The sequence below is a fragment of the Mesocricetus auratus genome, unplaced genomic scaffold (genome assembly GCF_017639785.1).
Source record: "Mesocricetus auratus isolate SY011 unplaced genomic scaffold, BCM_Maur_2.0 Super-Scaffold_100019, whole genome shotgun sequence".
Lineage (NCBI taxonomy): Eukaryota > Metazoa > Chordata > Mammalia > Rodentia > Cricetidae > Mesocricetus > Mesocricetus auratus.
In genome coordinates, this window is record NW_024429200.1 from 12,992,281 (window position 1) to 13,008,310 (window position 16,030).

A 16,030-nucleotide genomic window follows, 5' to 3' on the forward strand; every position below is an offset into this window, starting at 1 on the left:
TCCTCCATCTATCTCCCTAAATGTGAGTTCAGCTAAACATCTAGCTATGCATGACTCTGACACCTTAACAAGCTATCAGCCTTTAGAATGGCCATGTTTTGTGAAAGGTTATCATCGCCTCAAAAATGCATCAGCACTTATAATTAAAACAGACTTTCAAGCACACTGGAGCATTCAGCTTGTATGGCTGGTTCTTTAGGACCTACAGGCCCTACTTCTCCATCACAGCTTTAATCTTGCTTGTTTGGGAACAGCTGATAACTCATCACATGGTGCTGAAATGAGTCTCAACTTTGTTTCATTTCAAACACCTAAAACAAAGAACACTAAAGAGGGAAACTTGAAGAAAAGTGACCTAAAACATTTAATAATTAAAAAAAAAAAAACGTTAATCCCAGCACTTGGGATGCAGAGGCAGGTGGATCTCTGTGAGTTCAAGGCCAGTCTGGTCTACAGAGCGAGTTCCAGGACAGCCTCCAAAACAATACAGAGAAACCCTGTCTCAAAAAAAAAAAAAAAAAGAAAAGAAAAGAAAACCATTTAATAAGAGTTGGTAGCCCACGCCTGTAATCCCAACATTCGGGAGGCAGAGGCAGCATCTCTGAAGTTCAAGGCCAAACTGGTCTATAAGAGTTCCAGGACAGCCAGGGCATTTATTTACACAGAGAAACCTTGTCTCGATAACCTAAGATCAATCCCTCAGTACCCATGTGGTGGAAGAAAGAATCAAGTCACCACACGCTGTCCTGAGTTCTACACACTGTGGCTTGTGCACACCCACAAATGTACCCTAAGCCCTTACTCCCCGGTATTAAACCATCCTGGACTAGGTAGCCCACCTTCTCCTGGGATTTCCCAATTTCTTTACTGAAATAAACAGGCATTAGCACAGACAGGTAGAGAAGACAGCCAGACTCTTTCCCTGAATACTCAGCAAGGCACCCTGGCAGGCCTTACCTCTCAGCTGCCCTCAGTTTTTCTGCACCCCGGGTGTAAACTGCAATTGACCAGTCCACACAGCGTGCAAAGCCTTCCTTCAGGAGGAGCTCAGTGATGTTACCATTCTAAGAAACAAGGCACAAGAGAAGACAGACACGAATCACACATCATTCCTCCCAAAAACCACTTTTCTGTTTCTGACGTAGCAAACACAGCCACTGTCTAGCTGGCACTTCAAGCTTTCTAAAATAGGAAAAAGTAGTCTCTCTAACTCAGGAACCACACCCAAGAAATGGGGTGCCACTAGAAGACTCCTTTCAGCAGCCTTGCCCTCATATCCCAATAACACCCAGCAAGCAACTCCTCTTAACAGGAGCAGAACAAACGTTAGTGGCACTGAATGGAACTGACATTTCAATAGCTCTTCTTCGGGACAGAGGAAGGATGTTAATCTTTAGAAGAGATTATACCTTATCCTTATCTGCCCTAAGAATCAGCAGCACTTCCTCCCCTTTTCAGAAGTAGTAAGCTGAAGACCAGACTGAGTGGGAAAAGCACAAGCCACATTTTTCCTGGTGAATAACAATTCGTATTCTACTGTGACACAGAACCATCTGGCAGGGCATGGCCAGAGAGTCAGCACTCCAGAAGAAACAGACATGACCTTGGCACCCTGCAAACAAAGCCTCCCAGCCTTCTACAGCTGCCATCGAGGAGTCATCTAGCTGGAAAAGTGACAGTAGATTAACTGTGTATTATATATATCTCCATTACAATAGTGAAAATCCACTTAGTTTTCACAAAATAAGGTCACTTCTTGTGCAAGAGTAACAAATTTATCAAAGTGTACAAGAGGGTACTTGTCCCAAAAGTCACAACTATAATCACATTTAAAAAACAAACGCAAAAACCTAGTTCCCACTCAAAACAGAGTTAGGAGGTATGTAGTTAAAGATTAGAAACCAAGAGCCGGGCGTTGGTGGCGCACGCCTTTAATCCCAGCACTCGGGAGGCAGAGGCAGGCGGATCTCTGTGAGTTCCAGGACAGCCTCCAAAGCCACAGAGAAAACCCATCTCGAAAAACCAAAAAAAAAAAAAAAAGATTAGAAACCAGGAAATAATTTTCCTATATCAGTCTATTCCTGACTAATGTGCCAATACTCCAGAATAGCTAACTTCTAGACCTACATATGAACCTCCCCTCCGTACTCCTCCCCACTTTCGCAGGATGGATAACCCCAGGCTTCCACTGGCAACTTTCAGACTCCAAGACTTCCCTTTATGAAGCCAGGAACATTTGAGATTAATTTAACATTTGAGATTAACTTCCTAAGAGCTCAATGCACTGATTTGTACAACTACATGACAAATGGTATCGGCACAGAAAAGACTCAAGTCATAATAATACCAAAAGTCAAATAAAAAATTCTGCCACAATTGAGATAATGCACAGAGAGAATGAGCAGCAATCTGAATACATGGCAGGCCCATCAAACTCAAGTTGCAGGGCACACTCACTGGATGAAGGATGGTACCCAGAATGTTCTGATTGTGACAGCTCTCCAGAATGATCTGAACATCTCTCTGAAGCAGTCTCGACTCCGTGAAAAACTTGGCTTCTGCAGCAAAAGGCTCTGGTGTTTCACTACCATCTGCTTCTCGGCGAAAAGTCGGGCACTAGAGGAAAGTAAGGATGATGAGGAATGCAGCTGAGCCAAAGTCCCTCTAGCCGCATCAGGACTCCAAGGGGCATGAGGACCACAGCCAAAGCTCAGGGACTTCTCAAAACTGCTCTTCTGGCCATCTTTAAAACACAGACCAGTCAAGCTTCTTTTTAAAGGCATAGGAAACACAGCATGTAGAGAAGCATTTGAATTTCCTTTCAAAATGTCCCTTACCAAGAAAGGATCGGGCAGTACCCTGCTTTCAGTTCCTGACTTCTTAAAAACACATATGGGTGGGCTGGAGAGAGGGCTCACATGTTAAAAGCACTGACTGCTCTTCCAGAGGTTCTGAGTTCAATTCCCAGCAACCACATGGTGGCTCACAACCATCTGTTATGAGATCCTGGTGCCCTCTTCTGATGTGCAGACATAAATGGGAGGCAGAATGTTATATTCACAATAAATAAATATTTTTAAAAACCACATATGGGTATTATACATGAATTCAATTCATATCTAGCAAGTTTCAAAGCCATACACACCTCCTTCCTTTTCTCTTAGCTTCACCTCCCCAACAGTGTCCCATACCAAACAAGCCTTAGTTACTTGAAACCTAATAGAACTGTCTCACCATGAAGGTTAAACTAAAATAACTATGAAGTACTCTGGCCAGTGGCTCATAGTGGGAAGGAAAATAGATCCAAAGTCCTCAAGCAGAGAAACCTGCCTATCCCTGGACACTCCCACAAATCCCGAACCCACAGTGCAGCCCAGTTTGTGCCCTACCTTAATCCCTGACAGCATAACGGTAACAAGGTAGTGATCTGGGAGGAGCAGGGCCCGGACCACACTGCCATCGCGAACATGCTCGATGATAGCTGAATGACAGAGGAAACATCTTTATCGTTAAGAAAGTTGTCCCGGGGTTATACAATGTTCAGTCTTCTTGCATCTAGCCCATCTCCTATCCCTGCCAAAATCCTGAGAAGCCTCCCTCACAGAAGTAGAAAAACCACTGGTAGATCAAGAAGGTTCACATGGAAAAGTCCAGGAGAAAACAGAAGAGACTTGTTTTTGTCTTCTGAATCTAGAAAAAAACTCATGAAACTCTACTCTCCAAAATCTAGGAGGTTCACAAAGTAATTAGTAACCCACATTGGTCTTGCTTATATTTTACTAAATCTGTAGTCAGTAAAGGCCCAAACTTGCAAAAACTATATAGCATATAAATGTTTATATGTTTAGATGTATATGGATTTGGTTTCTACGTCCAAGTTTCAGGGTTAGATTAAGTAGTCTTGGAAGAACAGAAAATATACAATGTGCAAAATACTAACAGCTTACATACAATCAGCAACAGTACAGGGCTAGCCTCTTTTATACATACCTGTAGCAAGCTTTGTGAACCAACTCAAAGCCCCTTCCAAAGTGCCACAGTGTTCTCTAACCCTTAAGGAATCCCTTTGGATACTAAGCAAGCAAAAGAAAGACTCACTGGATCTTATAAACCCCAAGAATCACAGCAAGCAAACAGAAAGAGATCACCCTGAGTCTGTGCTTTCCCTGCCATCCTCACCATTTACAGGCTTCTGGTGGTGGGAGTCCACAAAATGCCTTGGGTTCTCAATGGTGTACTTGAGGTCCCGGATGGTGTGGGAGCCATTGCCCTCACTCCACATGCCCTTCTTTGACGCTTTTGCTTGCTCCTCACATTCTGACAGCCGGTTCTGCTCTGGGCTGGACATGAAAGACAAACAAGCTGTGGTTACTGAGTTCACAAACAGCCATGTAGCTCTGGGCCAGTTGGTATCTTCAGTGTCTTCTCCCTTAAAAGACACCAAGGCATTTATTTAACCAGAAAAATCACCAGAAGCACAATTTCCAAATTCCAATTTTGTCCCTTCAAAGAGAGATGAGCGTCTAAGAGCTTTTAATGAGAGGATCTAAAGAACATGCAGTCCTTCCGCCAGTGAGTAGAACAGAACAAGCTAATGGCTCCAAGGGGAGCCACTCCAGGGGGTACAAATTCATTTAAGCAGCCCAGATACCAGAAACTAGGCCCAGCTCAGCAGGGTCTGGTGCAGGAGGGTGACTAAGAACCACCCTTAACACTTTCTTCTCTATCCACAAATTAAGGCCGGGGCTATCTGCAAGGTGTATTGCTGTCACAGATAATGTTGGCTCAAAATGACTTAGATATCCAACAAGGCCAGCTAGACACTGTCAGTTTGAAAATAAGCCTCCTCTTTCATCAGGCAGGAAACCAATAGAAGTACAGCCCAATAGGAAAATATAAAACAAACAAGTACATTTTAATAGGGTTAGTGCATAAATGACTGTTTTTGTGTCACATCTGAGCTAAAGTAGGAAGCAAGGAACTACAAGGCCTTTGCAGGATTTCGAACACCAGAGACCATCCACAGCCATACACTCATTGAATTTCCTCTCCTGGTCTCTAGAATTTCTGTCTAAGCAAGCATGATCTACTATTTCCAAAGCTAGAGAAGTTTCTGGTATCTCTTCCTTCTCTTCAACCTAAATATATCCAGAGAATTCAGAGATTAAAATTCGTAGCAGTCAGAATTAATTAGATTATAGGGGTAGCAAAAGTAGAAGCGAGTATAAACAATGAGAAAAGGCAACATTAGGTCTAATGGAATTTGTACTCAAGTGGCAGTAAGTAGCACAAAACTGTTAAGGGTTTTTCCTTTATTCATTCCAGTTGCAAACTGAATCCCCCCAAAAAAAAAAAACATTGCAACAGTAATCATGGCAGTAATTGTCCTTAAGTTAGAACTGTGGCATGCTTCCAAAAACACCACCTAAAAACAAATGTCTCAATTCAACCAATTCCCAAAGGCACACACAACAATTAGAGTCCAGCAAAAAGTCTCCTTACAATCAGAAAAGACTGCAGGCACACAGTGATTGACCTGGTCCCAAGTCTCAGAGGAAAGAAAAAAGGCAAAAGGAATAACTGTGCCTTTGGTTCCTGCTTGCTCAGCACGGGTACACCTGATGCAAATATTTATCCAAAGTCTTTTCTTTGGCTACTGCAGTCACATAACATCGCAAGCACTTAATGGTTTAAATAGCATGTTTATAGCCTCCAAATTACTGATGCAGCATATCACTTTTCAGAGACTAAAGAGTTAATTAAAGCCAGCTGCAATCCACCCTACTGAGAATACTAGTGAACTTGAACATGATTTACGTACCATAGGATAGATGATATATATACATGTCTCTGTGTGTGTGTATGTGTGTGTGTGTGTCTTCTAACAAATTCATACTACCATTGGCTACACAAATATGTTTTTATCTATTAATGAAGTATCTACATTAGAGTTCTTACTAACCTTCAAAACTGAAAAATGACGGCCCTGTCAACTAAACAGAGTCAAAGCAGAATCGTTCTCCTTCCCTGCATTTTTTCACTGCAGTGTTCCTTACACCAGATGAGATATCACATCTTTTCAGGGTCTATCTTCCCACTAGAAGGCTAGCACAGCCTAAGTCTGTCACTGCTATATTCTTAGTGCACAGAACCCTGATACACAGTTGAGGCTCGATATTTGGGCTGGCTGGCTGGCTGGGTAAATACACTGGAATTGCACATCTATTGTCTAAGACCCAAAAGTCATGAATTGAAAAAAACAAACAAATAAACTTTGCCTAGTCTCCAGGAGGTATACATAAATCAAATACCATTAAATAGATGCTTAGTGACTTCCTGGCTCAAAACAATCCAGGAGCAAGAAGATCTCAGAAGAGACTAAAATGCCTGAGTTACCCATTTTGTAGGGGAGAACAGGAATGAAACAAAGTAAAACAGATTACAGTGGCTACCAGCCTCTTGGTGTCTCAAAAAAGAATGTCCTTAGTGCTGCATACTTACTTATTGGCTCTCATGCCTTCTCTCCGGGTGGCCAAGCCTTCTGCAACCAGTGACTCTGCAATGTTTTCCCCATTAGTATCTGAGGAAGAAAATTATCCACATTAGTATCTGATGAAGGAAACCACAAGAGCAAAACCTGCCTCTACTAAAACAGCACACAGGATGGACCATTTTCATCCTCGCTCTTCAGGGAGGGAGATACTGTAAAGAAGGTTACTGGCAGAAATGCAGCACTGGGCTTCTCAGAAAACTTCCAAAACATCTAGTCTCTAGGACAATCTTTCATCCCAGGACTTTACTTCTAAGTTTCTAGAGTATTTCTAGGCCAAAAGCAATCCTGGGTCCCAGGCATCAGCCTGGGAATCCAGCATGGGACTGATCAAGACCCCCTGAATCTGGGTGTCAGTGAGGAGGCCTAGGTAATCTATTGAGCCTTGGGCAGCAGATCAGTACCCATCCCAAGTATACACACGGACTTTGGACTCCCATAGAACAATGTGAGGTGCACTCTCACCCTGAACTCTTGGGGAAGGGTCTAGGCCCTGCCCTATATAAAATGACAGACTATAGACACCCCCATGGAGGGCCTCACCCTCCCTGGGGGAATGAGGTGATAACGGGGGAGGGGGAGGGGTTGGGGGAGGGTACGGGAGGAGGGGAGGGAAAGGGAAAGGGACCTGGAACTGACTTGTGAAGCAACCTTGTTTCTTATCTAAATTTAAACTGGAAAATAAAAAAAAAGCAATCCTGGGAGCCACAGGAGACTCACAGATGGCAGGTAGCTCAGAACAGGGAGCACCACAAAGAAGATGGCTTGGAAAGGACCTCAGCATCCGATATATGCCCTCTCTAAACTGGAGACTGCACTTGCCCCACTGGGCTCATTGAAAATTAAATAGCATGTGCAAATCACCAACACAGTTCAAGGAATTAGAAAGAGGCATATAAAATCATTTAGTGCCATCTATACCACTTTTATGCCAGAAAGTCTAATTCCTCTCCATGCCATATTCTCCACTCCAAAGGCCACCAAGACAAGTCACAGCTTAAGACTGACTGACTCTTGTTCTCAGAGAAATACTAAGAAGACAGTGTCTAGATTTTTCTCTTTCACAGAGCAGCCATCAGGCAAGGAAAAGATGGCAACCATAAAACTTAACCTGATTAAGGTCCCACCTAAGCATAAGGCTTCACCTGAAATATCAATTGCATTTCCATACTATTGAAAAAGCCTTTAGTCTTGGTATGTCTCTTAAATCTTTGTGAGCAAAAACAATAAAGGAAAACGTCTTTGCAGAAAATCACTGCATAAAAATCTTCAATATGGCAGAGTGCAAGCTCCCAGATAAACTGTAAACCGGCAGTCTAGCTGATAAGTAATAGAAGCACAGAATGAAATTCTGTAAGAGTTATATCTGTCTGGTATACTACATAATGACTTCCTCAAGCACTAACAAGTATATGTGCACACATACACTAAAATGCACACATCTCTAATGCCTCGTCACCAGAAAGAAAGACACACATCTCGACAAAGGCAAATTGGGCTTTGTTTTTCCTACCAAGAAATATTGAGAACAATGTTTATACAAAGGACTCTGGAGATTCTGCAGCTGAGAACCCTTTGTCCTCAGGTTACTGTTCAATCGAAACATGGATTTCACTAATACTAATAAATATTATGGTTTCCCTAAAACACAAGAATTCCAAGGTGGAGAGTCAAGAGCAACAACCAGAGAAAAGTTGTGCACTGAGAGGTCAAGAAGCCAGAAGATATAAAAGAACGGAGCCCAGGCACAAAACAAGCAATAGACCATAAACCCACTATCAACCACATATCCCAAAGCTCTCATAAACGTCCTGTTACAGAGCACTATGAAATGCCGACACTTTGAGAAAGTGAACCCTCAGTGAATGATGGTTAATCTTCACTGACGACTTCAGCAGACCTAAAGTCACCAGGAGACACAACTCCAGGTGTTTCCAGAGAGATTTGAGTGAGGAGGCAACAACAGGTAGGGTCACTGTTCCAATAAAAAGGCAAAGAAGAAAGTGAGCGGAGCACCAACTTTCACTGTCTGCTTCCTGACCACAGACGGCATGTGACCAGCCACCTCATGGTCCCGCTGCCATGTGCTCCCGGGCATGATGGACTGTGCATCTTTACACGGCCAAATCAAAGCAAACTTTCCCTTCCTTGAGCTGCTTTCTTTTCTCCAAGAAAACTAACAGAGTATTTCTCCTAACAGGAGAAAAAAGGTTAGAGAGAGCCTTTAAAGGAGTCAACAGACTATGACAGACAGAAAGGAAACAAAGGTAAGCATATCTATAATCCAAAGATCTCCTTCTTGGATGTTAGATATCAAATTATGAAAAGGAGGGAGTCACCAATGATAGTATTTTGGAGCTGGTAGACAACTATCTTATCTGCAAATGTCAGAGAACTAAAGTCTTGGTGGCATATGCCTTAAATACCAGCACACAGAAGGAAGAGGCACTTGAGTTCTAGGGCAGCCTGGTCTATATATATCATAGGTTCCAGCCCTAAAAAGTCAAGACTAATGATATTTCTATAGTAAGTTCTAGGCTAATCACGAGTTCTACCCCAACCCTCTATTAAACAAATTAAAAAAAAAAATCAAGGGAACTGGATAAGATGGGCCCATTGTTACTTTCAATTCACTTTCCTAAAAATTCTACAATTGAGTTCAGTCTTAGTAGGATGTCATTAGCCTTATAACACTAGCATCGAGTCAGGGACTGACTACTCAAGTAAAACAGATTATCTAAGTTGCTATGATAGTAGGAAGACTTTTAATTAATTAACCACAGTTAGCTTAATTAAAAAAAATCTACTCCATAACTATTCATATTTACCTAGTTATTGTCTAGAAAACATTTAACTAAGGCTTTCACTGTCCCATTGACTACTCAAAAACACTATTTCCCACTTTACATTCCCTCTATCCAATGTAGATAGAAGACCACAACATCTAATATCCCATGAATCATTGGCCTAGCTAAAAATGTGTTTACATGTACGCACACACACAAAGGTAATGATGTAGACCGCATCAAAACAAGTTGGTTTATATATCTTTAAACTGTCAAGAACAAATGAAGAAACTCAGGCTGATAGAAAATGGGAAAGTCAGAATTCTAACCCCAGCTATCCAATTCCAAAGCCTATTTTCATTCTATTTTATTTCACACCATAAGACAGATTTTTAAAATAACAACTGGCCCCAAACAGATCCTGTTTTGCTAAAGAGTCCCCAGAAAGAAGAAAAGCCACAAGATAAAAGAATACACAATACAATATAGGAAATCTATAAGAATTCAATTAGTACTCTGACCCCAAAGCACAGAGCTGCTGAGTAGCCTCTATGGAATGAAGAATGCTACAGCAAACCACAGGTCCTACACCAACCAAGAAAGCACAGGGGTGAACAAGGATGGGGCAGCCAGAGGTGTGCCTCTATTCTTATGCATACATGCCCAGCTGCAATCCCCATCCCCCACAGCAACTGTCCTGGAGTTAATGCCCAGCAGGGGCCTAGTCAGGTCTTCTGCCAATCAAGACTGATCCTTGGAGGAACCTAAGGCTCCACTCTTTTGGAGGCTCACCTTTTCCAAGGTAGATCATCCCGTACTCTCTTCCCTGGGGAGTCTTGTTTTCTATCGTGAAACAGACTTCTTTCCCAATCAGCTTCTTGCGAAGGAATTCTCGAGCAGGAAATGCCCAAGGCTGAAATACAAAACAGAAGTGTCAACGGAAAACTGCCACATTCAGACCCCAGCCAGCATCAAAGCAACCTCATTCTGGCCCTATGCTAGGCCAAGGACATGAAGAGGAAATACACAAAACCGACTGCACACAGGGTCTAGCCGTTAGATTAACTAGCACCAGCCCTGAGACAGGCCTCAGATTTTTCCAGACACCCGCAGCAGCACGTCCTCCAACACTGTCTGCTCATCACAGCTTACTTTTGCATAATACCTGCCAACATTTGTATAGCGCTTACTGCGTGCCACCAGAGCTGACTGCTTTCTGTAGATACCCACTTCCTGAAACGGAAGCCCCTCCAGAACCACCCATAAACAACATAAACATCATAAACAACAACTACTACCAGCGCCTGCTTGTCTCCTTCCAGTTTACAAAGCACTTGCCTTACTGCCAGTTCAAGGCGGACCTGAACCAGGACAAGTTTTTAGTGCTGTTAATATTTGGTTGTGAATCTCTGCTCGGGTAGAAGCCTTATTTATGCCATTTCTACCGCCATTTCAAGGACAGCAATAAAGTTGAGAAAGTAGTCCCCAAAAATGTTTCCTCTTCTGCTTCTACTCTGGTCTAAAACCTGAAATTTGGACAGTGAAATGGCTCAGCAGGTAAAAGCTCTTGCTGCACAAACATGATAGCCAGAGTCCAAACCCCAGATCCCATGCTGAACAGGTACCTAAAAGCTGTCCTCTGGCCTCCACATGCATATTGTAACATGTGCATGCGTGTACACATGCATGCACGCATACATGCACAAACATACAACACACTGTAATAATAAACATCGAAAGGATTTTAAGGTTTAAAGATTCTAGAATCTTGGGAAAAATACTAGTGAGACAGCTCTTGATAAGGAGCACCTTATAAATAGCGTGGTGATTATTCCCTCTCACTCATTCAGGACAGACACAAGTGAGGGAGGGGGCACACACACCCATAGTGGAAAACAAAGTCTCTGTGTGAACAAGATAACCCACAAAGGGGTGGTCTTGTTATAGCCTCTCCACTCCTAGGATGGTCCAGGTCGTCCAACCCACAGAGCAGAGCCCAGAGCCCACAGGTGATGATGATGGCTATGACTGCTACCCAACATAACATAGCACACTCATTTAAGAGATTATGAGTATTTTGTATGTGTATGTTTCGCAAGGGTTTACTTTACATATGGCATTGTGTCACAATGTCAAAAGGTTAGACATGCCTGGTAGAGATACATAAGTTCTCCTCTTAAGCAAGCCTGTCAGAGGAATCCTGACCCTTCAACTGACGGCCAGGGCCTAGCTCAGAGTCCCAGTTTCTTGAGGACAGAAATGGGGAAGGAAGGGCTCAGGGGGCACAACAGAAGTCCACATACTAAGAGCGCAAGCATAAAAGGAAGCTTCCGTCTTCACGATCCATCTTCATACACTGCCCATTGTCATCTCTTCATGCCACAGTTCAGCACACACATAGTACAAAGCAGTTCAATTAGTGACCTGAAAAGGAAGGCCTGAAGAACCTTTTCTATCCAGTAAGCTTATTTCATGAAGTCAATCAATAAACTTCATCAAAGCTTGAAAACTCCATATAACTCTTATCCTGGAAACTAGAAGCCAACAGAAGAGGCAAGTCATGAAAACAGTGTTATTAGAGCGCTGTTATTTAGCCCCAATGGTTAATGGTTCCAGGAAGAACTCAGCTCAAGTAAGAAGACCAAACCAACCATATACTCATCTATCCTGCTAGTCTCTCCTCAAAGCACCAACAAGCAAAGACACAAAGCACTCAACAGCAATACAGAGTTCACCAACCACTATGTCTCATTTCTACAATCATCTCACTCTCTAAAGATGAAGACACCAGGAGCCAAAGTAAGATCTGAAATACAATTCTGATTATAAACTGCCTCACAGTTCTGAATCAACAGTACTGATCTTCCGGTATTTTACTACTTCCTCTAAAAATGTTCAAGCTATGGCTGTCTTCACCACACATTAATATTCAAACCTCAGTAACATAGTCCTTTCTTAATACCCAAGAGACTCAGCAAGTGCTCCAAAGGGACACATATTTGTTACAGGTAACAACACTCACCATGGGTCAGTTCACAAGGAAATAGTTCTCTAGCCCCTGTGAGAAATCCCAGTTTCTAACCACCACAAAGAAGCTCTCTAAAAGCTTTTAAGGATTGCTCAAAGAGCAATCTTAGGCCCTTGTGTTTTACAGCTAATCTGTCACTAGCTGGTCAGGCAATAAAAGAAACCTACACTGGAGGCCTTGAAATGAAATATATCTGACTCTATATAGGGGGGAAAGGGTCTACAATCTTTTCCAAAGGCAGGCCCTCTTAAAGTTTTGTTCTATCCCAAACTGGGCAATTTGCTACTAGCAACAACAATCAGGAAGACTCCGAGCTACACAGAACAGAGTCTGACTTTGTCCCTTACAAGGGTAAGGAATACTCTGGGAGAGAATCTTTATGAAAGTGAGGCCAGTGTCCACCCACACTGGATAGCCGGGATGATCTATCCCAACACAACCTGCCAAACTATAAAGGCTAAAACAAGGAAATTCGCTCCAAGCATTGCTCAACTGTCACAAAAGCCTAGTAGGAAGAACAGCCATGGTTTGTCCTTAGGATATTACAGAGTTCCATGTAAGAAACAAGTGCCTTTAAGTAGTTGAGATTTGAACCACCACTTCTCTTTAGGATCCCCAGTAACAGGGAGGCAGACAGTCTACACTCCATGCTAAGACCCAAACGAAGTCATGATGCCTGAAGCCATGAAATAGAATGTTTTCATTCCAGTCTTCTCTTTGGTCAGACTGCTAAAACTGAGACAAGATGAAACCCAGAACAATGTTAACTGTGAAGCTAGAGCATTTGGTACACAGCCCAATGCTCGGGACTCCTTGTCTCTCCCTCTTCTAACCATCTCATGCACCACCTGACTATCCTGCTCCACCACCTCGACCCTCAAATGCTAGAATGGAAGTAGGACTGTGACATTCATTTCTGAATTTCTCCTGAAACCAGCATAGAGCGTCACACACAGCAGGTCCTCAATTAATCTGTGAGAAATAAATATATAACCAGCACAGTGCTCATCAATGCAGTGTCTAGGCTGCCTGGAGTATCTAGGCAACACTAGGGATTAGCCTGGCACAGGGCAGTGACGGCTGGGGACATACAGGGAACCCACTTTCATGTCCACAGAACTTATGAGAAAGCTGAGTGGCGCTGACAGAAGATACTGGGAGGGAAGGAGAAGGTAATCATATGAATGACATTCGGGGCAGTCACACAAAGAAAAGCAAATGAATAACGATGTCCTTGATTCTTCTTGAGTCTTCCTGGTTCTTTTTTTCTTGTGGAAAAAAATCTAGACAACGTTCTCCACATCAACGCACAGCCGGTGCTTCACTGTGCCATGCACCAATTCCAAAAGAGTCACGTGGTTTCTTCTCACCTATTCAAGTGTGTACTCGCTGCATACCTGCTTTGAGTCAGGTGCAGAGCAGATGCAGGGACATAGAGATGAGAGAAAAGGCTCTTCCTTTTGACGAGTTCACAATACAGAAGAGAAAAACACAACTCAGAAATGAAATGCTGTGAATGGCAGCACAAAGACGGGGCTAGGGAAGGCGGTGTCAAGACAGTGGGTGGCCAGCAGGCCGCACTAGGGGGAAACATTCTTGAAGGAGAAAGCAGTATGAGCTGAGGAAAAGGGACCTTCAGGAGCCTGTGAGATAAACTGTATCACCACTGGGCCATGACCACAGAGGCACTTCAAGTCCGGTGATGAACAGTCCAACACCAAGCGTTGGCCCTAAACACATACACATACAAGCAACACAAAAATCAACTCAGCAGATCATGTTTTAAGTGTGTGCATGTGTGACATTAGCAATTAAAGAATAAGAGACCATGAATTTGAAGAGTTGTTGGGGGAGTGGGAAACAACACACAAGAGAAGTTGGAAGGAGGGAAATGAGATAAATACAGTATTCATATTTGAAATTCTTCGGAGATGAATAGAATAGTAAAATAAGTATTTTAATTAAGAGGAAAATGAAGCACAAATGGACTTGTGGTCTGGGCTCAGGCATGTAGTCTTGTCAGAGTGTCTAAGGATAACAATGAGCAAGAGTATGTAAATGATATTCTAAAAGGATCTGGGAGTATGATGCCCCCCCTGCCTTTATTCCCAGTACTCAAGCAGGGGCTGCTGGTCTACATGGGGAGTTCAAAGAAGGCTAGGGTTACAGAGTTAGACCCTGTCCAGAAGGGAGAACAGGGATCTGAGCTATCTGGAGGAAGTAAGAGAAGAACAGAGAAGTCAGAGAGCATATTGTTTAAATGTTCCCAGCACAACAAAGGAGTTGAGCAAAGAACAATTTCCATAGAGATGAAACAGGTCAGAGAGAGACAGAATCTCTAGATCTTGATAAAGGCCTGGATACTGGACAAGGCCAGGGCAAGGAAAAGCAGGCTTCTGCTTTGGGCTGTCAGCGGCTGTTACTGGACCTTGTGTCCCTGTTGTACCAAGGTGTGAGAGGAAGACCAGCTCATGACAAGGCAAGGACAGACAGGTCTTAGGAGTAAGGAATAAAGAGTGACTACAGCTTCCAAGTACTCCATCTCACAAAGAACTCTAAAGGGCCCCTCGAAAAGGCTTGGTGACACCATACTGCTCTCAAAAAGACAGAACACTGGACTGTAAAACTCAAGTGCAACTAAGATGGAGTGCCAGGTACCTGCCATGCCATCATTTGTGCAAAGTATCTGCTCAGACTCTACTGCCCTGTTACACAGAGACAGTTACGGTAGCTTAGAGCTACCTCATGCTTCTCTGCCCCAGATTCTCAACCACAAAACAGGAAATTAAACAAACCTTTCTCAGAGGCTGTAATGCTTCTTCTATTTGGGGAAAAGAGATTGATGACCTCTAAGAAAAGGCAACTTTTTACCTCTTAGGAGCAATCAAGTTGTTCTACCTCACAGACCAGGAAGGAAAAGCTTGAACCCGTCATTTACCCATTTGATGCTCACTCAATGGCTGACGAATACCAAAAGAGGTTTCATCTTCAGTACTTGATCTAACCGACAAGTGATTACCAAATATGTATTAAGTACATTGTAATGCGCTAAGCACTTCGTGTTTCCTTATTTAACCTTCATTGAGCAATCCAGAGGTAGAAATAGATACTACATTAGTCTCAACGCTTGTGGTTACTGATGGAGGACCAATGAGAAAGAACTGATTTTAATGTATTCAGTCATTATCTCTAGAACCTAACCAACTACTGCTGATAGAACAATTATGGGTGATTTTTCTCCATCTCCATTATCTATAAAGCTGTTTCACTATTGCCTTATTTAAAAAAAATACTATTAAAGATGGAAATAACTAAATGCTTTCCTTAAAAAAAAAAAAGCTTATGAGCTCTTGCTTTTTCTTCACTTCCTTGAAAGGCAAAAACAGAGGGTAGCCAATTACTAATCTACCAATTTGGAGCCAAGAACAAATAATTAAGAGCTCAGAAATCCTGTTTCTGACCAGAGAAGCACCGCTAAAGGAGAGCCAAGCAACATCATTTCTAAATGTAGACGCCGGGAAGCCTAAAGCACACCAATGGCGATAGACAGCAGCTGCCTGGAGAGGGGGGGTGGTAAGCAGTCAAGAATCAGACGGTATGAGTAGCCACATAGCCAAGTGGTGGAGTTGGGGGTGAGGGAGGTAAAGAAGAAACGATTTCAAAAAG

At 42.8% G+C, this 16,030-nt stretch overlaps 1 protein-coding gene across 1 annotated transcript in view; it reads right to left on the reverse strand.

The window, feature by feature from the left end:
- The window catches only part of Snd1 (staphylococcal nuclease and tudor domain containing 1), a 401,485-nt gene that overhangs the window by 354,000 nt on the left and 31,455 nt on the right, over nt 1-16,030 (reverse strand). Inside the window, exons 3-8 of the mRNA XM_040728507.1 lie at nt 10,129-10,249; nt 6,502-6,580; nt 4,180-4,340; nt 3,390-3,481; nt 2,458-2,616; nt 958-1,064 (exon numbers count right to left, since the gene is read on the reverse strand). Coding sequence (XP_040584441.1) covers nt 958-1,064; nt 2,458-2,616; nt 3,390-3,481; nt 4,180-4,340; nt 6,502-6,580; nt 10,129-10,249 — 719 coding nt within the window. The remainder of the gene's footprint in view (nt 1-957; nt 1,065-2,457; nt 2,617-3,389; nt 3,482-4,179; nt 4,341-6,501; nt 6,581-10,128; nt 10,250-16,030) is intronic.